General features: G+C 42.0%; 1 protein-coding gene across 1 annotated transcript in view; it reads left to right on the top strand.

Moving 5' to 3' along the window:
* The window catches only part of COL22A1 (collagen type XXII alpha 1 chain), a 218174-nt gene that overhangs the window by 72414 nt on the left and 118313 nt on the right, over window positions 1-27447 (top strand). Inside the window, exons 6-13 of the mRNA XM_040547335.1 lie at window positions 3460-3571; window positions 11662-11785; window positions 13479-13754; window positions 14805-14885; window positions 15478-15591; window positions 16152-16196; window positions 21980-22033; window positions 22797-22832. Of these exons, the coding sequence (XP_040403269.1) occupies window positions 3460-3571; window positions 11662-11785; window positions 13479-13754; window positions 14805-14885; window positions 15478-15591; window positions 16152-16196; window positions 21980-22033; window positions 22797-22832 (842 nt within the window). The remainder of the gene's footprint in view (window positions 1-3459; window positions 3572-11661; window positions 11786-13478; window positions 13755-14804; window positions 14886-15477; window positions 15592-16151; window positions 16197-21979; window positions 22034-22796; window positions 22833-27447) is intronic.

Below are 27447 nucleotides of genomic sequence, written 5' to 3'. Positions count from 1 at the left end.
AATGAGGCAATGTAAACATAAGTTGTGTGTCATTATTTACCATGTTTTCCTCTTGACTTCTGCTTCATTCAATGCAAAAAAAAAATGATAATATGCCCAATAGGTGGAATATACCTCACTTTGTTGGTCTGAAAATTATGGTCTGTATGGGCTTCCATTCTAGTGAATGGAAGAAGGTAGGCACTCCCAAATAGTCATTTGGCTTGTCTTTAGACAGGTCCAAGACAGATGTGATGAGTCACCTACCTAGATACTCCTGTATTTCTCTGCTGACCCACGAGGAAACTGAGGCAACCTACATACATCAGAAGTCTCCCATTTTGGACAGCTAAAATTAGATGAGGTGTGTCTCATTCTCATCACACAGTTCTTTGTTTAGTGCATGGCCTGATGCTGTATTTTCTGTAATGCTACTGAAATCCTTGAGGTAATGGACAATTGAAGTGTCCATTACCTCCTCAGCTTTGGTTGGCAACGAAATATCTAAGTGTGAGTCATCTCACCAGCTACAGACCTCTACTAGGTGAGGCTTAGCATGCACACTGTGCATCCTAAGCTCTCTTTATGTCGATGGAGACAAACATGCACTTTTAGTATCTGTTTTAGCATGAGATGAATCTTTCCCTAGAAGTGCATGTATTCAACCCTCTTTGCCTAACTGAGAATCTACGTTATTACACTGTCTAAAGAGCTGACCTTTAGCTAGTTAAAGCGCTCTGTGTGAAGTGCTCTGTGAACACGAATTTGTTTCATAGCTCCCTATAAGGAAATTAGAGGCAATACCTGAATTTGATACAGAGCAAAATCATGGTGTAATTAAGACAAAAGCATTTACCGGTTTTGGGTGTGCACTCTGACACATCTAGAGCTCAACTTTTCCAAGAGACTACATGGCACTTTAAATTTTCAAGGAATAACCCTCATTCATTTCTAAATTGAAATATGAAGAAATTTGCAAGTTGTCAATTCATAGCCTGAATATGAAAAAAGGGATAGTGATTTACCAGTGTGATTTAATCAATCGTGAATGCAAATAGACAATATAAGTTGTATGTGACCTATCCTCAGTACTGTGAGTTCTGCTTGCAAATAGTCCTAATAGCCTTGTTTAGTCCTAATAGCCTTGTTAGTGTTTCATTGTGTTGTTTAGGAATCAAAAAAAAAGGAGAGATGGAATAAAACTGACTCTTGGCTTATATCCTCTACAAAAACACGCCACAAGAGTTGCTCATGATGTGAATGTTAACTTGAGTTATTAGATAAACATGAGACTAAGTTTGGGTCTGAGCTATCTTAGCAGAAAGTCCTTGTCACTGTATCTTGTACTCATGTCCTGAGCAACGTTCAGCCTTAAAAGCTCCATGGGCTGAGCAATTCTCCATGGCTTTTAGACTCTTGTGACTTGACACTGTGTCATGGCTTGGGCAGCTTTCCAGCCTTATTCATTCACACCTTAGCTCCTGTGAACGGTGAACAATTTTCATTGCCTGCCAGTACGGGCTCTTACCAGCACAGCTCAACTGCCTTCCTCACTTTTCTGCAGCTGGTGTAGATGAAGGATATGTGTTGCATGGTGAAATGAGCTATGGGAGAGTTTATATGAGCGACTCATACTGTTTTTCATATGATAGCCAGCAGGGAGCTCTCGTGTTCTGGTAGGGTCTATTTGCTACGATTTATAGCTGCAATCGTGGCTGATTACAGCATGTCAGAAGGGTGTATCACTAGCGTTGCTGCAGAGGTGATTATGAGGTGGAGCCATGAGGCCCTGGAGCATCTTAACTGCCTATTTGCCCTCCTGAAAGTCCGGTAATAGCTGAAAATAGAGTGGGCAGGAGGGAAAAGCTGTTGACAGCCAAGAAAGTTACTGTAATACGAAAGGCCTCAACTTGGCACCAGGCAACCATTTCTGTCTTTGCAAACAATTAAGATTATATTTCTTCAGAAAAAGCAATTTCTTTAGAAAAAGCTCCATGTCAGAAGTTTTGTGCTTTATTTGCTGTCTGCTGTCACATCTTGATCTGCCTGGAGGCTGGACCACACATTTTTTTTGCACCTATTTATTCCTATAAATTTGAAAAATTATATCATTAGGTGGGTGCCTTTTCCTATTGCAGCAGTTTTGAAGTCCTGCAGTGGATTTCAGTGGAAAAGATTCACAAGGGGAACTAAGAAGCCCAAGAGTTTTAAGGCTTAAGTTCACCACACAAAAATGTTCGTCAATTCTGAAAAAGATTTAGGAGCTCACTAACTGAACAAAGTTGAAACCCCTGTCATAGTTTAAAATCAATTTACCAAAATAAGCTGTTCTAATGTCACCAGTTTCATGTGTTGGAATACATCCACGGGATATAATATGTGCAGTCCTGTGTGTGAGAGGGGAAGGAGATGCTGGAATAGCCAAAACAAAGTCATAGGTTCTGTTTTAAGCCACAGAATTGCAGAATCACAGAATGGTTGAGGTTGGAAGGGGCCCCTGGTCATCTGCTCCAACCCTCTGCTCAAGCAGGGTGGCCCAGGACCATGTCTAGGCAGCTTTTGAGGATCTCCAAGGAGGGAGACTCCACGGCCTCTGGGCAGCCTGTTCCAATCTTCAGTCTTGCCTAAATCACTCTCAGCCTGGCCTTTGCACTGTCTTTGCCTGTAACTCCACAGTGTGTCTGGTTCTGGGAGTAGCTGTTAGTTTAGATGTGCGTCCTATGGAGATAGTTTGGAGGTAAATTCAGGACAGTTGAATCCACACAGCATTGCAGCTCCAGGATCTAGATGCATTCAGGAATAAGGCACAGTTGTACTCCCTCTGTCCCTGGCAGGGTTTAGTACCTGGGACTTTGTGTCACAAAAGCACGGACTCTTTGTGGGTAGGACAACATCAGTGCTGGATATGCATAGACCCACATAAACGACTTCTACTTGAGCTAATAAGCCTTGTCAGAACAAAGTCAGAAGCTTGACACAAGTGTCTGCAGCCCAGTTTAACCGCTCATAATAATGATGAATCAATTGTACTAGGTTGTATTAAAATTATAAGAAAAGTGTATGCAGACAAGTGTCTTGGACTAGCAGTTTTCAGTAAGTATTTCAGTCTGCACATGTGCATTTTTCAACCTTATTTTAGACTTTATAGGGATTAATGAATTATATAGTATTTTCAAGGTGCTGTGGCAATGCAAACAATAACTGATTGATGGAGATAGTTGATTTCTGGAGAACTTTATTGTAATTTCTCCAAGACTTGTTACATTTTGACTCTGAGCTTGGTTTTGAGATTTTGGGCTAAGCAGATTAGGCCACGTGAGAATTTTGTTCTGGCTTTTCCCAGCAACGAGGTTAATCTCTGAAGTGCTACATCTGTGGGCTAAGATAACCTAAGTATGGTTATAGACATTCCCCACTGCTCTCCTTTGTGTATATAGCAGCCTGATCAATGCGTTGTATTTGTACTTCTGATATGGACAGGATTTGACCTGATGGATTCGTTCAGCGTGAAACAGATCTTTGGAATGAAAGAAAATGGAATTCAAAGCTCTTATGTACGACTTGGAAGTTTTCCTGTTGTTCAGAAAACTGAGTGAGTACCCCGGTCCTTCACTTTATTTTCGTCTGAGACTCTGATTTTTGTTGTTTGGTTCCTCTAGGTTTATTGTGAAGTGTCTGGTACCCACAGGTATTCTGCTGCTTTGATCAGCTCTTTCAGTCCTGCTGGCACAGAATTTATAAAAGGTGCTTGGGATCCTCTGTACCAACTCGAGGCTCCATCCTGGTAGAGAATGAGCTGGTCTCAGTTTATCTCAACAGCTGTGAGGAGCAGTATTAAGAAAGTCACAAAATAATGTAGGGCCTAGTAAATGGACTCCAAAAGGAATATTTGGTAGCTCTCCCATTGAGATATAGAATCACAGAATCATCTAGGTTGGAAGAGACATTCAAGACTGTCAAGTCCAACCATCTTGAACTGGAGGTGCAGGTTGTGACCTGGTTTTCTTTTTCTGCAAAGGGCACAGGCTCATGCTTTCTACCTCATGGATGCAGCTGGTGATGTGAGGCTTGTCCCCACAGAGGTCTGAGCTTCTTCTCCTGTTGGCATCATGGGCAGATGGGAGATGTGGGTCACAGTCTGGGCATCTGTCTTCGAGAGGTTCTTGCATCTTCTATGTCCTGGGCACAAATGGAGGTGCAGCTCCTGATCTGAATCCTCACAGAGTAGAGAGCTGCCACCCACGCAGCATGAGCAGGGCTTTGATCTCCTTGGGATCGCAGAGATGAGGTGGGATGGCTCTCCCACCATGGCTGGACACCAGCTCTTCAGAAAGGCCGGGCTGGTGTGAGGGCAGCAAGGAGGCAAGGAGCTCATTTTGACAAAAGCGTCTTAGGTAGGAAAAGTAAAGATTTAAGTTTTCTTAGGTAAAAAGTAAAGATTTAAGATTTCTCAAGTTTTAAGAAAATAGATCTTGGAGCAGTCCAGTAGTTTCTGGCATCTGACAAGCTCTGTGAACTAACTCTATGTAATTGGAAGAAACTCCTGCTGTCTTTTGCTCCTCTGTCTTTTTGCCACATATGTAAGGTGAAAATTAATTCCAAAGTGAAGATAATGACAGACTAATACAATGTCTAACAGTTGTGGAATTGTTCTGACCATAAGGAACTGCAGTTCAGGCAACCTTGAATACATTTACAGTCCCTTTTTGGCTTTTAGAAGATGCTGAGTATTTTTTCATTAAATTCTATAGAGACAATGTAAAACTGACTACAGGCTCATTTGCACCGTAGTACTTCAGATATTTTTAGAAATATTAGCAAATAATACACTTCGTAATCTGAATGTCACTTGTGGCACAGTAGTGTATCTTCTAACATTTTTCTCCTAAAAATTACCAAAGTAACTCCCCTCACTGTGAATTCTGTAATGATGGTGATTCTCTGAGTTCAAGCGGGTTTTCTGGTGAAAGCTGCATTTCAGATTACATTAATATATATTTGTTAATTGAAAGAGACCAGTTTGTAGTAGATGTTGTTATTAGTTAGCTAATAAGGTTTTTGGCCTTGCAAAAGAATGAGCAATTTTTAATCCTGTGTCACCATCAGTTTGGTCCCTGGAGCCTTTTATAACCTGAGGCTGCCAGCTGTGTCGTAGGCTATCAGACTGTTTTCTCTTTGGGTTGTCATTTGAGTCCTGCTAGCATTAGCCTTGAAAAGAGTGAGTGCATAATTTCACTGAGTAACCACAAGCCATAGATTGAATTGTCATCATTAACATCTTTGCAGTAAATTTCACTCTGCTGGTTTGAACTTCAGCTTAAAAAATCGATGGTAATTCTTTTCCTTCTTATGGATGAAGGCTGTTTTTTTTGTTGTTGTCGTTCTTTTTTTTCTGTTATCGTTTATTTGTTTGTTTGTTTTCAGTTTTGGCTCTTTTACTTAGCTTACTGCATCTTTGAGATTGTCCTGTGACTTGCATTTGCTTGATTTCACGATATTTTCTCATCCAGTAGCCCACCTGGATTGATTTGCTCTTCTCTCCTCTCCTTCTTTCTCTATATAAACATAACGTAAAAAGTCTTAAAAAAAAAGTCCAAATATGGTATATTGAACAGAAGGCTGTTTGCACTAATGCCCCTGAATGATTTCAAGTCTCAGGGTACGTAAATTCATCATCTGGAAGAAGGCCAACAAACTAAGGCACCTTCGTCTTTACAAGTAGTATATACATAACTGGTGTGTGCAGGGAAGGGAATAAACCTTTTTGTTGTTGTTGTTGTTGTTTTTTGTTTTGTTTTATTTGTTTGTTTTGTCTTACAGCAGCTTGTGGGTAAAATCCTTGCTTGCTGTGGCTTGTAATAACAATAATAACAAACAGTAATGTACTCTATCACTGGAGAGAGTTATCATCAGGACTATGTAGAAAGTAGCCCTCGAAGTAGGGAAGTGAAGCTTCTGCTTAAGAAATTCTGAGAGTGATGATCTACTGAATTGGAGCTCTGGGAAACAGGACTAATGCAATCCTCGGGTGTATAAGCAGGAACTTGTATGAGCAAAGTATCTCTGTTACAAGGAACTCTGTCATCCCTGCTTTGTCCAGTCTATGTGTCCATAATTCAATAGAAAAGAATGAAGTGAATGGGAGGTTAAAGAATCAGGAAGCAAGTCTAATAGTGAGAAGCTCAAGCACAATACAGTTGGGTAAAATTAAGAAGTTAACAACTGGGGTGATCACCACTTGTAAGCACCTTTGGGGAATGAAAGATTAGTAGAGGGTCTTTGGTGCAGTGGATAGCGGTAGACTGAAAGTCAGCGCCTACCTGTTAACATCATCAACAAACAGCTTGGAAGAAATGCACACTTTTAATGAATGCATTTAGCCTCTGGAACAAGTTACCATGGATTATAGAGAGCTGTCCATTTGCACTGCTTTTAGAAATTAAGAGCTGAAGCACTTTGTTCTTGTTTTTGCTGTTGTTCTCCCAGAAAGACTGAGGAAGCAAAGCCAGACCAACCAGCTATGATGACTTTCCATCTGCTCAGATTGCATCCATTTATTTGTTCATGTTGTTTTTAAAATAAGATATTTTTTGCCCAGTCTTTTTGCCAATTGTATATTTTGACAAGTAGAAGTAAAGTATCCTAAATTAGTAAATTGAAATGACTAAGCTTCCTTTTAAATGATTAACAGAAACATAGAACTAAAGAAGGTTTTTTTTTCTGTTTTCAGCATTTTGCATTTTAACTTCCATACTCCTGTGGTTTGGGAATGAAACCAAATGGATATGTCACTGCGGAAGGTGTCTGCATATTTGGTTCATTTTACTTGTTGGATGTCAGGATTCGGAGATGGTGTATATAGGGTCATTGCTCACAGAAAATGAAATCTCATAAGGCTGAACAAAACCGATAACTGGAATAATAAACAAAACAAAAACATCTGTCCTGTCTTGCAGATAACCTCAAGCAACATTTAGCAACTGATAGCTACATCTCATAATTAGATGCAAAATCGTTAACTGAGTAATATATTTAATTCACTTTATTATCTGCTTAAAGGATTTGTATCATTTTATATAAGCACTAGTACTTTTAAAAAGTGCCAGCTTAGTTGCATGGGAAATGTGCCTATTCATCTTCCGATCTGGAGCCGACACCCATGAACTTTCTTCCCGTTCGTAGTGAGGCACCCTGCAAGTGATCAAATGCAACAGACAGGATGCAACTGATGTCCTGGTCGCTGCAGGTCTCTCTAGCTGGCTGAGGACTAGTCTAGTGCTAGTGCTTCTCCCCACGGCTCAGGTAGCTGGGGCTCTCCTGCTGTTTGCTCATGGCTCCTCAGTGGATCTTCTGTGCCCCAGATTTTGGGTTTGGTTTATTCAGACATGTTTCTCTTCACTGTTGTCTTGGCTAATGACAAGATTTTGGCTCACTATCCCGTTCTGTCCTCCGTTTATTTCTTCTGGTCCTAACTCCAAAGGCTTCCTTTTGCAATGTACATCCCTCAATCTCCTTTTGCCTGATCTGGCTCTAGCCTGGCTTGGTCCTTATCCCAGCTGCCACCTCACAGAACTTCCTGATGCTTGGCTGGTTGTCCTGTCTGGAACAGCCTGCTGAAGCTGCCCCTTCCCTTCCCTTCCCTTCCCTTCCCTTCCCTTCCCTTCCCTTCCCTTCCCTTCCCTTCCCTTCCCTTCCCTTCCCTTCCCTTCCCTTCCCTTCCCTTCCCTTCCCTTCCCTTCCCTTCCCGTCCCGTCCCGTCCCGTCCCGTCCCGTCCCGTCCCTTCCCTTCCCTTCCCTTCCCTTCCCTTCCCTTCCCTTCCCTTCCCTTCCCTTCCCTTCCCTCCCTTCCCTTCCCTTCCCTTCCCTTCCCTTCCCTTCCCTTCCCTTCCCTTCCCTTCCCTTCCCTTCCCTTCCCTTCCCTTCCCTTCCCTTCCCTTCCCTTCCCTTCCCTTCCCTTCCCTTCCCTTCCCTTCCCTTCCCTTCCCTTCCTCCCCCTCTTTTTCTGATTCTTCTTCTTCTGATTCTCCTCCTCCTCTTCCTACTTAGTGGTTAGTGGCTTTTAGTCGAGGTGAAAATGGTCAAATTTTGCACGTACATTAATTATGTCCCTTCCTCACCAAATGCAAACACCTTATTAATAACCATTACATTCAATGTCTGATATGAGAACCAATAATCTTATTTTCCTCCATTGTATTATTATTATAGATGTAGGATATCACTCTGATTGTTACAGATGTAGGCTCGTATGCTAAACAAAAGCATGTAAGAAGGAGGATATATTGAGTAAACGGAAAATGGCTAAGAGAGTCTCCTGCCTGGTCATTATCATCTCTTCTTTGTAGAAGTTGTGATTCACCTGACCTTGGAGATGGGTTAATTAACTCTTAGACCAACCTGCAGCACCGGAGGATTCCCGTGTCTTGGAGTTTTATAATGAGCTCTTGTGCAATCCGTCCTGTTGTCAGAGTTATAGACCAAGGAGCCGACAGAGAGCTCCCTGTAGGTACCAGCCATCCAGCAAAGCTCCATAATATGGATCATCAGTTCAATTCAGCCTTGAGTGAAAGAAGGAAGTAAAACATACCTGGGGACAGCAATTCCTGCCCTTGGATTCCTGAGTAAAGCTGGGCTTCTAGTTGGAGATCACTTTTCAGTGAGGAAAGAAATGAAAGCTCATAAAAAGAGGTGCTGTTATTTATGCAGTAATGCATCTCTGTAAAAGATGCAAGGACCAAGGACTTCAGAAACAGCTTTTATCATATCTTCAGAGCAATGAGAGCGTTTTTAGGTTTGCTTTTGGCAGGGAGCCTTTTTGTGTCTGGTACTTGCAGTCAGTTCTTCAGCACCTTAAAAAATCAGTTGAGGTTGACAGGTCATTATAGCTTTCTATCAGTGTAAGTCAACCCAATGGATCATTTGTCAGCCTCTGTGTGACGTGGTGTGGCCAGACTCACAAGGATATTTAGGTACCTAATTCTCAGTTATTTCTGTGGGCATTAAGCATCTGAAAAACTTTTTTTTTTTTTTTTCTGAATTTAAGCTTGCATGGTGTTATTCCTGTTTCCAGATCAGAAGTATCCAGAGAGACATTCTGAGCTCGGAGACCAGCAATCAGCTCTTGCAGATTTGGTTGTAGGCTGTCAGGCCCAACACGTTATCATCACAAGGGATTAACTTCAACCACATGTTCGTAGACCTACCTGCTCAGCAAAGCAGTGAAGCCACAGTTAAAGACACTGCCTTTAATTTGCACTAGGAATGAAGCACGCCTGTATACGTGGAGTTGCAAAATCAGCAAGGACAGGCAGCATGGAAAGCAAGAGTCAAGCTGCTGTTGATGTGATGACAGCAAACGTGTTATGGACCAGGACAGCTAAGCACCCCCAGACCTGTAACTGCCACCTTGTGCTACTTGGGGATTAACTGAGGGACCATGTCTCTGCTTTGCTTTCATTCTGTGGGAGGTTAGAGTTGGTGGTGGGGTTTAGCTAGAAGAGTAAGTCAGTAGGGCTCTCTTGTGCCCAAAAGGCAAATCAGAATCCTAAAAAGATGGGTGGGGAGGCAGCCAACTAAACCTGGCTGTGATGGTGAAGGTAGGTGGTGAGGAGTGAGTGAAGATAAATGCACTGGGCATCTATTCTGAAACAGCAGAGCTTTAGGAGCTGAGCCACAGGGAAATCCCCATACAAACAGCACTCTCATGTAGAAATGTTCAAGAGGATGGAGCTATAAGAAATGCTTTTTCAACTGTCAACCTGCCACCTTGCTGAAGTTTCTTGATCTGTCGATGATGTTAAAAGCCAAGAAAAGCTTCTTCTTCTCTGACAAACATGGAGACAATGAGTGTCCAAAGCCATTTGACAGGAAATTTGCACCAGGGCATGTCAACAGTTCAAGAGACCTGGCTGGGTGCCCTCTTGGAAGGGCTGATGTCACCAACTTGGCTCCCTCTTGCCAAATATCCCCTAGTTTTTGTTGGTGGTTTTCAGTGCCCCAGTCATACCAGTTTTATTCTCCATGGCAGCTCTGCCATGTGACAACTGACAGGCTTCTTGTTTCATCGTGAAGGGAGGGAATGTCTGGCTATTTCGTGCACCAGGGGGGAGATGGATGCTGGCATGAGGTGGATCCATGACCAGGGAGGGATGGTTCATGAATACCTATTACTGAGAAATAAGACAGCCTTGTCTGCTCTCCAAAGGGAAGGAGCTGGTTTAGTTTTCTCTCGTGCTGGAAGACTCCAGAAAGTGCCTGTGCCTGCAGTGGGAAGACCAGCTGATAATGATGCATAGTCTCCATGGGCTTTTTATATAGCAAAAACTACAGTAGTGGAAAAAATCACAGTAATACTTGTTCTGAAATTTTAACTTGGTTAAAAATACAGGAAATTCAAAGCACAGACTGAAAGATGATTGAATATTTTGGCCTTCAACCTTTGCTGTAAATGTAAAACAAAGCATTCTGGAAATTCTGAAGATGAGATTTTTGCCTTAAACTCCAGTAACAGCTTCTAGCTTTGTATGCCGTTGGGTTAACTGTGCCAGTTTCTGCATAGCGATGGACTGTGTTGAGTATTCCTTAAGAGTAACTCTCTTCAGTGTTTTGCTCTTTATTAACTGCTGCTGTTGTCTTTTTTTTTTTTTTTTTTTTTTTTTCTTTTTCTAATGGGTGCTTATGCCTGACTGCTCAGATGTCCGGAAGCAAAGACATGATATTTAGGAAGCGCCTATTTAGGAGTAATCAGAGGAGCAGGCTGTCTTGGGCATTAGGAACAATGAAGTTAGCTGGGACTATTCAACTGGGAAAAGAGATAGCTTAGAGGCAATATAAGCAAAGTTTGCAAAATCATGAATGCAATAAAAAAATAGAAAAATAATTGGTTCATTGTGTTGCACCATTATAAAGAGGGCATAAAGAGAAATCATAAAGAGCTGGAGAGAGGGAGAGTACGTTTGTTCTGTTCATTCTCATTCCTAGATGTCCATTTATGCCTAGTGAGAAAAAAATTGTGATTTTGGGTTAATTATCCCTTCTGTCCAGCTCATTTCTGGTATGTTCTTATGTTGGGGCTGATTCAAACAGTACCGGTGGTTTTGGTTAATTCAGACTTATGCATGGACCATGGTGTTGCAATGAGCAAATTTCTGCCTAAGGTATTTGTAAAGTGTGGTTTGAGAAGGTTCTGTTCTCCCAGGCCACCAGCCAAGGAAAATATCCTTGGGCAGGCATGAGGTGTAGTGCCTATTTTTGGGGAAATATCACAGTATTTGTTACTATAATTTGGTACATTTATAGAGGATTTCAGGCGTGCCTGCCCACTGTCAGATTTCAGAGGTCTCCAGTGCATCTAGAGAAGAACAGGACGATTTGCTGAATGCATGAACTGAATCAGCAGGTGAAAATCAATTGCCTTGACATGATGGATCCGAGACTGAAGCTTTTCACTGTTCCTTATTTAAATTGAGAGCTTTGTTGTTGGAATAGAGAAGGGCTCCTCAAGGACAGAACCACCTGGAGGACACGAGCTCATGTTCATCTTTTTTAAGCTGCCAAATACAGCAGATTTTGTGGGAACGACATGATACTTTTGGGAAGCATTGCTGGGACATGCAGTTCTAGAAATTCTGCTCTACACTGCTAAGCCTAATACATTGCTCTCTTTTTCCCTCCCCATGCCAGGGATGTATTTCCACAAGGTCTGCCTGATGAATATGCCTTTGTAACTACCTTCAAATTCCGGAAGGCTTCTAGAAAAGAAGACTGGTATATTTGGCAGATTATTGACAAGTACGGCATACCACAGGTATGAGGCCCTAAAGTTGGAATAAAGGGCTGTCTGTTCCTATCTAGCATTCTTAGCATTATACTAAGCTTAGAGATTTCAGTGTGCTTCAGTAGGAGGTGGTTTGGTTGGGTTGTATATTTTTCAAGGTTTTATGTTTTGTTGGAGACAGCTGAAAACTTGAGCTGCTTAGATGTGGAGAGAAAAAAACCCTCAAGACTCTCGGTAATATTTTCAAAAGCGCCTTCAATTGTGTTGCCAAAAGTGTTTTAGAGCCTCATGAGCCTTGTTTCATGCACATTCTCTTGAACTTTGGCCACTATGTGTTTGTGGACCTGGTTAGCTTACAGATTGCTGACACTTCTAAGCCAGCACTGATCTGAGACGGCATTTCCAGCCAGCACAGTGCCCAGCTGCATGGAGATGTTGTGTCAGGTTTGGAGGCAGCCTACCCTGCGTTGCTTCCATCAGACACAGCTTGGTGCCAATGTGGCCAAACTCTTTCCAGCTTTGCAGCTCATAGATGCACCACTGCTTCTCCAGGCTCTGAGCTCTGCTCCATTCCCTGCTGCTTGCCAGTAACTGTCTGTCTTTGATAAAAGAGGAAATCAATTTGTAAATGAGCTAAGGGTATAACGTCTTCAAAAGCCTATGTTTACTCACTCCATAGCTTGCAACATGGGGTATGTGTAGCACGATGTTGTTAGGAATGGCTTGTGGGGAGAGAAAGGCAGAGACATGTAAAGGAAGAAAGATGGAGGGAGTCAATGTTAAGATATTGATTCTGCAGTGATCAAATGGAGTGGCGTGATTTAATACAGGATTGAAATGGACTTTCGTTTTCACTCATTTGAAACTGCTTTGTCTAAGAGTGGTCACTTAGGACTTCATTTTTTATGCGTTACACTTGATTATTTTACTCTGAAAGGAAGACAGTTGAGGCCATTTATTCTTAAACTTCTAGCTTTCCTGCATCACTAGGCATTGTCTCTTTCATTTCTAATTAAATGATTTAGGCCAGGAACCAATCTTCAGTACTGACTTTAAGTTACACAGCTTGTCTGTGTCCACACTGTGTAATAACATGGTTCTAGGTCTCCTTGGAGCCTAAGGCATAATCATTATTGTGTGTTTTGGTTCAAAATGTCTGGAATAATGGGTAGTGCTACAGCGGAGCAGACTGTTTGCATATCAGGAAATGAGGGATTTGTCCATGCCCTATGGGATGGTTGAGGACATGTGAGGGGGACTAAAGAGCACAGAGCCTGCTGGGAAGTAGTGGAGGATTGCACAGGCTAAAGGGATCCAAAACAGGCTCAGCTTTGTCTACATACCTTTGGGGAGATGTCTCTGACATGTGCTAGCACCCAACCATGCCCAAGCACTGCCTGGGAGGCATCATGGTGACATGGGATGAAACCATACCAGGGAGCGTGCTCACGAGGAAAGGCTTTGGATAATCAAGGGTTTGTGCTCAAGCCTGTGCCCTGCCCTGTCTGTTTACTAGAACAGGTATAGGCTCCCTAACCAACTTCATATCACATCCAAGGCTCCCTATCCAACTTCATATCTCATCCAAAAGAACATCCTCTGCTCTTTGCATCAGCTTCTAACCACATCCCTGCCTTTGGGGTGTCAGTTGGAATGGAAAGTAGGCAGGAGGAAGGAGGAGGCTGTACACCTACTTAGCAAAATCACCTCTGTCTGTTTTCAGGTCTCAATCCGTCTGGACGGAGAGAACAAAGCGGTGGAGTACAATGCCGTTGGGCTCACCAAAGATGCCGTGAGAGTGGTCTTCCGCAGCGCACAAGTCAGTGATCTCTTTGACCGCAGCTGGCACAAGATTGCCCTCAGCATTCAGTCAACGGCTGTCTCGCTTTACATAGACTGCAAGCTGGTGCAGATGCTGCCTATTGAGGACAGGGAAAATATCGACATTCAGGGAAAGACTGTGATTGGCAAACGCTTGTACGATAGCGTCCCCATTGATGTAAGTACTGCGCGTACCAATTAGAACTGGTGTAACTTTCAGTGTTGGGCTTGCAGCATGTGATTGTATTTTGGGGTGTTTATGTTGTCAATGACCCTTTTCCAGAAGCAGCATCACTGAAATATTATCTGTGTTGCATAGTTGAAACAGATTGGCATTTCATCATGTGTAAGACTTGTGGCCTTTTTATGCGAGATTGTCAATATCTATGTAAAAGGGATTAAAAATGAGAAATGCATTTATCTTTCTGTCTAGTCCCAGGATACACAAGAGTTAGGATCAGAGACAAAATCATCCATAAATACGATTGAAATGAGTACTGAGCTACACACATAAAGATATTTTTCTGTCCAGTCTGGCCTTATGAAGGTTTCCACCTGTGACAGCAAGGGATGGGGAAAAAAAAAAAGAAATCTTGTTAACTAGGTAGAGTCACAACATAGTCTCTATTCCTTGGAAAATAAAGCTGATATTAAATGGCTCTTGCTCCAATTGAACTTAAGTTGAAACCTGCACATTGGTCTGGTTGCTGCATTAACCTGGTATAACTTATGCATGATGGGTGGTTTGAGACGTAGGTAATCTTTCTTAGCTGCACAACAAGGATGGGATGTGCATATTAAGTGTGCTAATAGCATTTCTCACACAGGGGTAAATGGTCAGAAGATGCAAGGCGCAACAGGAGAAAAACAAACCTTATGTCTAGATGAAATTCTAGGAAGAATATAGGTGGGCAAAATATGTCTTCCCAGACAGGAATTTGGCCAGGGCACAGAGATTAGCAGAGCTCCTTATTGTATTAAAACCAGCATCACAGTCTTAATAGGCGTATTCAGGGGCTCATTAACACAGCACTCTTGAAGAATGCTGAGATATTGGTCTGTTATTGAGAGAGAGAGAGATTGACTACGGGAGTCACAGAATCACCATGAATTTAGCCCCATCTGGTTTTTATTTGCATTCATCTGCACTGTGTGTATCCAAACAAAAGGACATGTGGTCTTTAATAATTCACTGTCTCTGAGACTATTGCCTCACTTTGTCTTCCAGTTTGATCTTCAGCGGATGGTTATTTACTGTGATTCTCGGCATGCTGAGCTGGAGACCTGCTGTGACATTCCCTCTGGACCAGTAAGCTTCTTTTTGTCATTAATTCATTTTCACATGAACACTCTTCATTGAAATCTATTACACAAACCAGGAAATATATGACAGTGTGGGTTTATCATTTTTATAGTGATGGTGAATCAAACCTAGCTATATAATTGTTAAAGTAGCAGTGCCAGAAGAGAACTGTAAAGGGATGAGTATGAGGAATTTAAAGTTTCCAAGTCACTTTTTCCCTGTCAAACTGTCATGGGAAGCAAAACCCTGAAGTGATGATGGAACAACAGAAATTCAGCATGAAATATTCAGCATGAATCCCACTGGTTTTATTTGGGAAGAGCTAACACAGTGCCAGTTGCTGCTTAGTTTCCTGTGCCCAGCTCTCAGTAGTCACTTCCACTCCCCTTTCACTCTTCTCCCCTCGATCCTGGTTAAAGAGATTCATTGTTCATTTTGCCACATTTTCTCCCATTGCTCGAATGAATGGCTTTTGTGGGATTTCATTCCTAACATATTTAGCTGTGCAGTAATGCCTATGTGGTTTCTCTAAAGTGGGTGGAAGAGAAAGTTTTCTAGCATCAAAGTCTTCATCATGACCTTGAGTGTTTGGATGTAGTGCCAGGTCACAGTCCTGACAGAAGCACCTCCTGTGGAAGTGAAGCCCACTGTTGGCAGCGAGCAAGTTGCCCATCTCAAGACCGTCAATTGCTCCTGTTCTGCCGGAGAAAAGGTGAGTGTAGAGTGTGTTTTCTTTCTGGTATGTTGGATGGGTTTGGAAATAATGATACCATGAAAGTGAGTTTTAAGAAATACCGTGTTTGTGAAGTGCTTGGAGACCTAGTGGTGGTAAGCACTTCATAGAAAAAACCAGATGGTGGGATGTCTGTAGAGGTAATGGCAATCTTCCCAGGTGTTTCATCTTTATTTAATTCAGTTTTGATCGTGCTGATAGTCTTGAAAGCAACTTTGGAAAACAAAGTGGTTATTTTTATCCACCCCAGACGTGTACATCTTTCTTCAGCTGAGCAGGAAGAAATTCTGGACGTAAATATAGCCACCCTAAGAAAGATCTCATACCTTTTAAAAATCATGTAATTGCTTCTATTGGCTGTGACTGGGGCTTCTGAGCAGCCAACTTCACTGTCAATGCTCGTGAGGACATGTCACTTTCAGCCTGCTGTCCACTAAAACCAGAAAACCTTTCTGTTGTCCTCAGTAACTGTGGGATTGGGTCCCTTCTATGTTATATAATGACAAGATCCATCTGACTAATCATGTTTTTTTCTTTAGGGGGAGAGAGGCCCAATAGGCCCTGAAGGTCCTAAAGGCCAAAAGGTCAGTAAGATGTGCTAGTTCATGTCTGATAAAACCAACAACAAAAAAAGGCAGTTTCAGAGTAAATAGAGGAGTTGAAGATGTTGAGAAATAAGTATCGATTTGACATATCACTTAGTTCAGATACTTTTCAATGACCTTGGAGTGCTGGGGACTCTGCCTGACTCGTATCTTTGCTCTAGGCTTGCATTTGAGCCTCTGTTGCCACTTGAGAATAAATGTGTTCCAAAATCTTTTCATATAGGTTCTAAACTGGTGTTTTTTCAAACTCCTGTTATTCGCTGGGTCATGCACAGCTTTCATGATGAGTCACCTGGAAACCCTTCTGTGCTGAGCCTTGCTCAGCAGCACTAGATAGCTGCAGGTTAGGTAGCAGCCTCCCAGTCGCTCTTTACAATATCTCCTGAGACTGGGGCAAGGGATTAGCCACAATCTGTTATTAACGAGCGCGTTTGAGTCATGAGCTGATGTTAAATACAGGCCACTTTCCCTAGTACTCTTCTTCCTAGATAACAGGGTAGGAGAATGGTTGTGATGGCTGCTTTAAGTTTCACAGTGCAACCTCTATATTATCCTGCATGTTCTGCAAGCTTCTTTGATGTGTGTGTGTTGTGTACATTCAACATGCAGGCATTCTCCTTCTTGTTTGGCTCTAGTTCGAGCTGTGAAACAACAGACTTAGAGGAGAGCACTTGTACTGGAAGAAAACAAAGATTCACGTTGCTTTAGAGGCGCAAGTTGGTGGTGCTGGTGGTTCCCAGTTTCACCATCTGTGTGATTAAAAAGCCTTTGGAGAAGAATCTGTATTCAAAAATGTTTCCACCTGAATAACTTCTGCAAATTCAGTCACTGAATTTAAAACTGGTGAATAAACTCACCGCATCCCAGCAAAAGGTGTCTAGTTGTCCTGAAACATTGTGAAAGGGGAGAGGAGAAATCTCAGGGTTTTGGAAGGTCAGATATCCTCAGCACTGTTTTTGTTGTGGTGTTTTTTGTTGTTTTGTTTTGTTTTTTGTTAGTTTGTTTTTTGGGGCAAGCTTTGCTCTTCTGCCTGCAGAGAGAAACCTTGAGTAAAGAGGGTCTGTGTTTGGGGGTATGTTTTCTGCTGGCAATAAAGAGCACGGGTGCATTAGTGTTCTGATGTGCCTGACTGAAACTGCAGAAAATATTTCCTTATGGGAATATAAATAGCAACTTTCTATTTTAATCTGTGACAGCCTAAATAATAAAGGGCTGTTTTGAAGAATGGCAGAGCCATGACTCTTGTGAGGAGGTTGCAGGAGGGCAATGAGGGTTATAATAAAAATGCCCTGCAGCAGCATCCTGTTGTCTTTCAGTGCTTTGACAAGGTCTGCGCACTGGCGAGGATGTCTGTACTGTGCAGCACGGCGCAGCGTAGGGGTTATTAGTTGTTTACATAACAGGCTATGTCCAAGCAACAAAGCAGGAGGCTTTTTTTAACAGATCCCCAAATGGCTGTCCCACCCCTGCAGGTGGGTGACTCGATGGCTCTGGAGATGTGTGAGTTTTTGTTGGATGTAGTGCTCCATGACTCGCATGCTACTAAGGTAGGACCATGTCACAGGCTCTGAGAGCTGGGGACGATGCCACTTAAATGGCTCTGACAGCAGTCTGGTATAAACAACTGATGATTTGAGGCAGACAACTTAGCTTCTTTATCTGCTAAATACAGCAAGCCATAGATTTGATTCCTGACTAGCAAAGATTAAATAATATATAAAGCCCTTGACAACAGTTCTTGCCTAGGCCAGCCAAAGACCAGCTTGCTGAAGATCAGCTTTGTCCCAGTCCCTGCTCTCTGTGCAGGGACAAATTTCTCTCCCCTCCTTTCTATTTGTATATTACTGAGCCACCCCAACTGAAATGCTGGCAATGGGGAAGAAAGCGGGTGCTATTTGCAGCTCCCCAGTATTACCATGAGGTGGGCCAAGGCCCCACACAAATGACTGGCTTCTGCATTATGTGGTAGAAGTGGCCAAAATATGGTCATGATCATTCAGCTTGTCTCCTCATTTTTAAGGGGCAAGGGTTGTGTTTTAAAGCTGTGTTGTTGTGTAATGAGGGTGGCTGTAAAGCTTTTTTAAGGTAATGAATACTGAAGATCTCTATTTGTTACATAAATCCACTAGCTGTGGCTTCAAGAAATGCTAAAAAAAAATAAAATTATATCCATATCCACTATACTCTTAGGTTTGATTAAAACATGCTAGCAAGCAAGTACAGCATAAGAAAAGACTAAGCATTAATTGACTAAATGGAGAGGTGGGAGTAAACTAATTAAGAAGGAAAGAAATTATCAGAAAAAGGTAGAAACACTGATGTCAGGACTCTGAGTCAGAAGTCATGATTTTCTCTATAGACATCAACATAATTGAGCATCTCTTTATTGGGGGTGAGTTGCAAGGCTGAAATCTAATCCTAAATAACTGGAGCCCAAGGGATATTTAAGTTGGACTGTTGGCACTTGGGCATTATCCAGAAGTATTTTACAGGCTGGTACTGAGAAATACCCCACAAGGGACTTTATGGCCATGTAAGTAGCCAGGAAAGCAGCTGATCTAGCTGCTTCAGAAAAACAACATGCAGCTGGTGTGAGTCACCTGAGAAATGAGTCCCACCAGGGGGTACCAATAGCAGTGGAGGTCAATGTTAGAAACCAAAATCACCCCTTTGCCCCAAAAGGAGATCTTTGGAGAGGTTGATAAAAGGAAGAGGACTGTAACACTGTGTCTAAGCTAAGGTAGTTGTTATTGTTGTTTTGTCTTGGATTTATTTGTTTGTTTGTTTACCCTGGACTAGCGGTAGCTGGTGGCTTATTCACTCCTTGTCCAAAGTAGAAATAATGGCTACCTTTTTCTTTCTTTCTTTGTTTCTTTCTTTCTTTTTTTTTTTTTTCAAGTCAGTTTGAGGGTCTGTTTAGGAAAGTGATTGTGGCAGTCATCTATCTGGGTTGAAGGCAAAGAGATTAGCATTCAGGCTCCATTATCCTGAGCTCCCACAGTATATTTCTTCTTTTGGTGGGGGATGTTTGGACAGGCTTTTCCTATGGTGCTATCTGACTGGGGTAATATTCCAAGCATATACCCAGTATGGGAGGATAACGAGTTTCTGTTCTTCTTTAATTTGTCTTTCAAAACCCAGGGCAAAACAGGAGCTTGTGGTTACTAGAAAAAGTGAGAAAAAAAATCTTAGAGATGAACATTTTTACTTCAGTCATCCATGCTGCCAAACTGGGGTTTCTGTGTGGAGACACACTATACGTGTTTTGGAGGGAGATACAGTAAAGGATGGTGTTGGGGAAGAGCAAGACAGGAAATAGCCTTGGAAGAATTGGCTTGAACTTGAGTCTCATTGATAAGTTTTAGGTTCTAACAACATCCTAATTCAATTTATTTTTCTTTTGTACTTGCCATCCATGCTGCGTTTTTTGGAGGCAGCCAGGCTGGCTGGCTGGGGCACTGGGCTGATGGTCAGCGGGCTTCTTCTCTCTTCTAGCACTGCTATCAATCTGTGCTCTGAGCTTAAGGAAAATGTCTTCTCTGTGGGATCGGTTTCTATCCATGTTGTAGAAATGGTGTTGCTTACCTGCCTTTGACTATAATGCTGTTTTTTTGCATGTGTGCTACTTGCTCTGTGAGGTTTTTTCCTCTTGGCAAAACTGATATGGATGCTTTCAAAAGTCTGTCTGCATCGGGGGAAAAGAAAGTGTGATCTTGACAAATATTTCAGTGTCTGGTGCAGCTAAGCACATTTTTTGGACAGAGATCAGGACAAAAAGAATTGAGCTAAAAAAAATTAAATTTTATGCAGTCCATGTGGGAAGACCTGGGGAGTGCAGGGGTCACTGGATTTACTGCTGTTGTGGCAAGTGAAGATTCCCGTCCCAGGTCTGAGATATTTTCAGCCTGATACCATGTCTACAACAGACTACCTAAACTCCCTACAAGCAAAAGTCAATGGGAAGTACAAACAGTTGAGGCATGTACGAGGAACAGTGACACTGTATTTGTTCATGATGGATGGAAAGCTCAGCACAGCATGTTTCTGGTGTATGTGTTCTGGGTGAGAACCAGGCAGGAGGCAGGCAGAGCCTTCTGCTCTGCAGCAGCTCCTGGTGCAGGAGGACTCAAAGGAGTGACTGGCAACACTAAAAATAGCTTTAAACAGGTCTAAGTAATGTATACATTCTCGGCTGGTCCCTCTTCCAGTCTTAAGACTGTGGAGTACATGACAATGATTTTCAGGTAATTTTTCTGCACTTGCAGTTTTTAACATCTTTAGTTCTATATTTAATAGATGTTTATCAAATGGTACGTCTTCCTTGGCTCTCTGTTTCCTTCCTTAATCTGGCAACTATTCTTTTTCCTGGGTGAAAACTATCCTTTTTTTCTCTGGAGCCCCAGCACAAGAAGGACATGGACAAGTTAGAATGAGCCCAGAGGAGGGCCACAAATATAGTTAAGGGGCTGGAGCACCTCTCCTATGAAGACAGGCTGAGGGAGTTGGGGTTGTTCAGCCTGGAGAAGAGAAGGCTCTGGGGAGACCTTAGAGTGGCCTTCCAGTACCTAAAGGGGGCTACAGGAAAGCTGGGGAGGAACTTTTTGTCAGGGGGTGTAGTGATAGGACAAGGAGGAATGGCTTTAAACTAGAAGAGGGTAGACATAGATTAGATATAAGGAGGAAATTCTTCACTCAGAGAGGGTGGTGAGGCACTGGCCCAGGCTGCCCAGAGAAGCTGTGGATGCTCCATCCCTGGGGGTGCTCAAGGCCAGGCTGGATGGGGCTTTGGGCAACCTGGGCTGGTGGGAGGTGTCCCTGCCCATGGCAGGGCGGTGGAACTGGATGGTCCTTAAGGTCTCTTCCAACCCAAACCGTTCTGTGATTCCTAAGAAACAAGTGAAGAAAAAGTTTTGACGGGGTTTAGAGTGATCACTGTTCTTCCCTATATACTTGTTTTTCCAGTTTTGGTTCCCTACCAATCGTAATTTGTACATTTTTGATTTTTTTTCTATTTTTCTACATTTTTTTTTATTATTTTTTCTACACTATCTTTTTAAACCTTGCCTTTCTTTTATTTCCATTTGTGGAAGCAATGAGAATGACTGTGTGTTTTGTATCTTTCTGCTAGGGAATGGAGGAGTTTGCTGATCATGAAAATCTGATGTGAATGAAAACAATGTTTTTTTGAAATTGGAAGTATAAAAATGACTCTGAAGTCTTGACAATATTTACTGGTTTATTTTTTTCACACCTTAGGTGTGCACCCTCTAGGTCTTATGCAAACCAACTTTCTAAGTTCTTCCCAGGTTTAACAGAAAATAATGACTTCTGAAGTACTTCACAATAAAGAGCTCTACACCTTGCTAGTGCACCCTGAAGGGTTCCAACAGTATTTTCATATGAAAAATAGAGTGCAAAATCAATCTGAGAGCTTGGGCGTTCAAGTCTGTATAAATGCAATGATGTCCACCCCATCCTTCTGGACTTTCAGCAGGAGCTGAAATCTTCTCAGTAGAGACTAGTGGGAACAGAAGTGTCCACGATCTCAGCCAAGCCCTCATTGCACTGCTTTCCAAAAACAAATAAAAAATAATAAATAAACAAAACCACAAAGCAACCAAAACCTAATTGAGAAATGCAAACACCAACATGATGCAGCTCACAAGTGAAGACAATGGGGAGGTTTAAGAGGAAATTTTGTCCGTTATTTCTGTGCCTGTGGTTATCTCTGTGGTATCAACAACCTTTCTTCTTTTTTGAAGGGAGAAAGTGGCAGTCAAGGGCTTCCTGGACTCAGAGGAGAAAAAGGAGAGTCAGTAAGTAAGAAATAGAATGATTTTTAGATAATGAGTTAGAAATACAAGTAGTTTTTCTCTCCTCTACATGGAACATTTGCTCACAGTGTTAGTGTACTCTGTTTAATATGTTTCTCTTCCTTGGCCTTTATACCAGGGAGAAGCTGGTCTTTCTAGCATCCATTGGCCTTTTGGGGGGGAATGGATGGGTTCGTCCTTGAATTTAGCTGATGATTAACTTAGTATTGGCATTTTAATTAAAATATGTGTCTTGGATATACTTGGTTTTAGCACTGCTGCACATCTAGCAGAGGATAGTAAGAGGCAACTGCACACAAAGAAGATGCAAATCTCTCCCAACGCCTTTACATTCAGATAACCAAGATCCAGCTTTCCCCAGCTGCAATTAATGCAAATGCCAGACTGAGGTTTTAAGCAAGGAAGTCTTTAACCCTCAGTCTAATCAGGGTTGTTGGCATCGTTGATTTTGGAAATGTAATATCAGACTCTTGTATCAATGGAAAATAAGATGTGTTTTCTGGTGCTAGAGTAGGAGAATTGGGGATGGGCTTTCTATTTTAATTTGTCACTGAAAATTATATTATTAAGGAATTTTGCCCCCAAAAGTGACTTTACATACACTAGCCATCCTGTGATTGTGTGTATATATGTATTAGTGATATATATGCACACACACTTAGATATCAAGGAAAAGATAAAATATATATTTACAACATAGTTTGACACCCTTGCTATTAAATGTACCTTCTTTTTGCATTTCTAGGGCAGAGCCTATGGCAGAGGAGAAAAAGGAGAAAAGGTAAGATCTAATCCTTTCTTGAACTAATTAAATGAGAGATGCTTGCTTAGCTTGGAGGTAACTTTTGGAGGGCACAGAATGCAATAGATGTGATACAATTGGATCTTTGTGGGGAAGTTTTATGTTGAGTTAAGCTTCCTTCTATAGAAAAGCTTTCAAGTGTTCACTGCTTTTCCCCTTCATATTCTTTGAGTTTCCTTTGTGCACTGGACATGTAAAACACTATTAAATTGAAATCATAATCTTTGTTTTATGTAAGCAGCAGTGAGTTCGTGGAGGATACTGCAGTAAAGCAACTGACTGGAAGGATGAAAAACAAACAGAATGTATAAGTTCAAGTTTATTGAATTTTCAACAGGATTAAATTTGGGTCATGAGGAGACTGCTATAATTCTTTTTTTTTTTTCCATTGGATATTTTCATTAATAACATGAAGGACGAAAGCCAGAGTATTTTCTTATTGCAAATACCAGTTAAGATAGAGAAATAAGACTTAAAGTTTTAAAGTTAAAGATAGAAAGTAACACCACTGAAAATTGCTGGATCATCTATCTTGAAAAATATATTCAACTGTGATCAACAATGGGAAATAAAGCATAATTGGACTAATGTGCATCAAAAAAGACATGGATTTCCAGGCAATTCTGGTTGGGAACTTCCCACTCCCCCCAAAAATGAGGCTATACACCTAGAATGCAGAGGGCAATTAGCTGTTTCCCCATGTAACTCCATATTGCACCTGGCTGTGGGTGTTTTCCTCTTCTCCAAAATGAAATTTCATTTTGTGCGGTACAATGAGAAAAGATCAACACGAGGGTCTAGGAGATGGATGGGATAAAGTAAGGAAATTGTCATGCTTCATACTGCAAATGGGTTTAAGAGTCTGTGGAACTGTTTTCCAGGGATTCTGTGGCTACCCGATTGCTCAGGGAATTTAAAATAATTTTGGATTGTGATCTGAAAGGAAGATTGCTGCAGTAGCAAGAACATGGCATTTATGGCCATTGCATCTCCTCATTTGTTCTTTCTGTGATTATGATATATTGATTGTATAAGGTGGTAATGTGTCATGTGAAATTACAATCTAAATGAGGGTTGCTCATGGCAGGAAATATTATTGAGCTGGGCTAGAGACATGGGGGCTGTAAAGCGCACATTTCTGCATCCATCTTCCTGCAGTCCTCCCACTGACAGCCACTATTTAGCCTCTGAGACTCAGAATTCAGCCTTTGGAAACCAGCTTGTGCTTGGCAGGTGGTGAGAGTCAGCAGTCTGATGGGAAACATGATGTTTATGATATAAGTTGTGCTGCAGTTGAAGCAAGTTCTTGTTTTCTTATGTTCTGATCTCTGCAAAAAGTGGTGGAAAACATCACTCCATCTACAGTATTCTCATGCCTGGAAAAATAGGTCTGCAAGTCTGGATCAGAAGGAGGAAAAAATAAGAAGACCCCCCCAGACACAATAGGTTTGCCCAGAACTGCTCTGATTGGGATAGCCAAACAACTCGGACTGCCCCAAATGACTGTATAGGCACAGAGATCCCTGAGCTGATGGCCAGCTTGTTTTGTTGATTTGGAACATGTACCAGCCAAAGCACCATGTGCTCCTCTGCAGAGGATGTGCATTTGGGAGCCAGTGTGTGTGCCCCGCATGTCTACTAGTGCCTGAGTGTCATTGCTTTGCTGATGGAAAGCAAAAATTGATATGCTGTGAGTCGCCGGCTTGATTAAAGGAAACATTATGGTGTCTGTGTATATTTTTTCCTGAACGTAAAAATTATCTTAAAGTCAGCTGTTAGGTGTGAGGGTGAGCGTTCAGTAGCAGAAAGTGGTAGGTAGGGTGGGGAGGTCACCTCTGCAGGAGGTCTGTGTGCAATGGATATAGGGGTGGAAGACGTGTCTGTGTCTTGGTGTCAGAAGAAGCCACAATGAGAGGAAAGCGACCACAACTACGGGGTGATGGGCTGCACATATCTGTGATGCTGATTGCCATCTATCCTCCTGAAAAAGGAGGACAGCCTAGGAAACAAGACCCTTTCCAGACAGGAGAACGTGACACACCTGGAAGGAGAGGATTCATGTGGCTCCTTTTTGTTTGCCTGCTGTGCTCTAATGGCTGCATGAGCATGAATTCTTGTTTTTCACTCTGGCTGTGACAGCTTCATGTTTCCTTGATTTTATGGGTATGGGCCAGTGCTAGGAAACTAGATCAGAGATATTTGACTTCAAACAGCTGCAGTCCGTGCAATCTTTGCTATGCATGTACTGTGGACTCTCTTGTAGGAACAAGGCTCCCATCCTAAGTGTTGAGAGAGGAAGGTTATCGCACCTTTGAAAAGACTGAGATGAAGAGATTAAAATGATCCCCTTATTATAGTATTGCTCTCCAGCTGTGCTAGTGCCAAACACCTGCCAGATCATGTTTTTGCCAAGTATTTTGTGTAGGGCAATTACGTGAGGTCTGAGGCATTTGTTAGAGGGCAAATCCGGTGCTTTTCCAGGAGGACAACAGTGGTACTGGCTTTGATTCTCCAGGCTGTTACCTCAGTTATCTCTCTAAGTTAAAGCCAGAATGGTGCTTGCATTAGAACACATAACATGCCAAGCACATCATTAGTGGTAAACCAAAAGATAATAGCAGCTGTGGCTAAAAACCTAATTCATGTCGACATGAGGTCTTGTGTGACTTTGTAAACCAAGAAATTTGCTGTGATGGAACAAGCGACAGCCCAGCATGTCCTGCCAGGCTTAAATAACTCAGCTTGATGGAGGCTGATCTCTATGTGCAGAAACATGCAAGTGCAGACCAAGGAATTGCACATAGGTACCAAACCAGAAAATAACATAATGCATCTTCAGGTGATCATGCAAACTGCTTTTGGGTGGATTTTCTTATTCAGGTGTGGTTCCATTGCCACTGCTCTGTGTTGGATCTTGATTTTCTGCTGTTGGCCATCATCTTTCAGCCCTTGAAGTGTTTAATCCCTGTGGCGTTACACGTAGTCTGTTATATTTCTGTTCATAAGTTTGTGCTGTGTCTTTACTCACTTGTTTTTCATGCACTCATGTTATCAAGCAGCTGATTTTACATGGTAAAATATCCAAAACTATAACATGATCACCATGAAAGGCAATGTTTTGGCTTTCTTTTGTAGATTATTCAAGCAGGTATCTGCTAGACCAGATGGCGAGGTCCTGCAGAGCTTATAATGCATATCTTCAAACCTCTGTTCCTCCAAAAGGAGTAGGTGCAGGAGAGGAGCGAGGGCAGAAAGAACAGCTGTAGAGCATTTTTTAAGGATGTTTCAAGCAAGACAGAGTTTCAGTGACTTGATCAGTCAGGTAAATCACGTTTGACAAGAGAGGTTCTGTACAGTATGTGGTCTGCATTCCTGGGGTACAGCCATCCATGTCACAAGCCACTCTGCCCTTTTAATGCCCCCATACAAAGTTTAATTTAGAGGCTTTCAAAATCTTACACCCTTGTTTTGCAAGGTGCAGAGCACTTTCCAGCATTGCTGAGTGACCCTTCTTGCATCCTAAAAACCAACGGGGGTGAGAAGGGGCAGTGGTACGTGAAAATCTGTCATACTCTGAGTGGTACGGACACATCACTAGGAATTCATTTTTTCATTGCTTCTTTTATTGTGAAAGCTAAGGGGAAGCAAATAAAATGAGCTGATGGCAAGTTTCAAAGGAACGAAATGAAGTTGCTTTTCATACATTGGAGATTCTCCTTGCAGTTCACTCTGGAGGATGAAATGTGTGTGTGTTTAAAAAAAAAAAAAGTTCATACAAATTCTTTGAAGAGAGACATCTGTCAGGATCTATTCAGTACAAAAGACATTATCTCTGCTTTAGGATGTCTGCAAGTCACTTTAAATTGTGATGTGCAATAGCAGGACAGTAGGCTGGAGAAGTCTCCTATGAGGCCACTGCTGCAGATAGGCTAGGGGCTGGCTGTTCTTACAGTTTTTTGTTCAACTCTTGGTGAACCTCCCCAACAGCTTCATTGCCCTGGAGGGGACAGAAGTTTCCCCAGCCTGTTCAGGTCTTGGTACAATGCTGCCTATAGCTGTTGAAGAAAAATCTCTGGCTCCTTGTGTGTGGGGAAACAGGATGCAGAATAGCTTGGCTAGTAATGTGTGGTGCCAGGGAGAAAAATGAATGAGGCTTTTGATGAAAAAGTTGGGTCTTGTGATTGCTACTTCGATTTTTTCCACAGGAAGCCACTCTGTAGAGGAGAAAACTCTAACCAGGAGCACCCACCTTCTCCTGCAGAGGTGTGGATGAAGGTTTCATTACAGATTACAGTGCTCTATGGGAGTTCCCTTGATAATGTGTTTCCAAGATGTGTGCCTTATCTGTTTCCCCTCATGCTAATAATCGCAAATGCAGCAATGAATATGAGAAACAACTTTAGAAGATTAAGTCTATGTTCTCCTAAAATGTGTGGGGGGTTTGTGTTGTTGGAATTTTTTCATGGTAATGACTTGCCCTGATAAAAATTCAGGCAGATTATTATAGGATTTCTAATGAGAATAAAACCTCTGAAGTGGCTTGGCTTATTAGAGATGCAGTGACTGCAAGACCAAGCATAGAAAAGCAGGCAGA

Source organism: Cygnus olor, chromosome 2 (genome assembly GCF_009769625.2).
Source record: "Cygnus olor isolate bCygOlo1 chromosome 2, bCygOlo1.pri.v2, whole genome shotgun sequence".
Taxonomy (NCBI): Eukaryota; Metazoa; Chordata; class Aves; order Anseriformes; family Anatidae; genus Cygnus; species Cygnus olor.
Note: the sequence above shows the minus strand (reverse complement) of the source record. Positions and strands in the feature narration are given on the sequence as shown.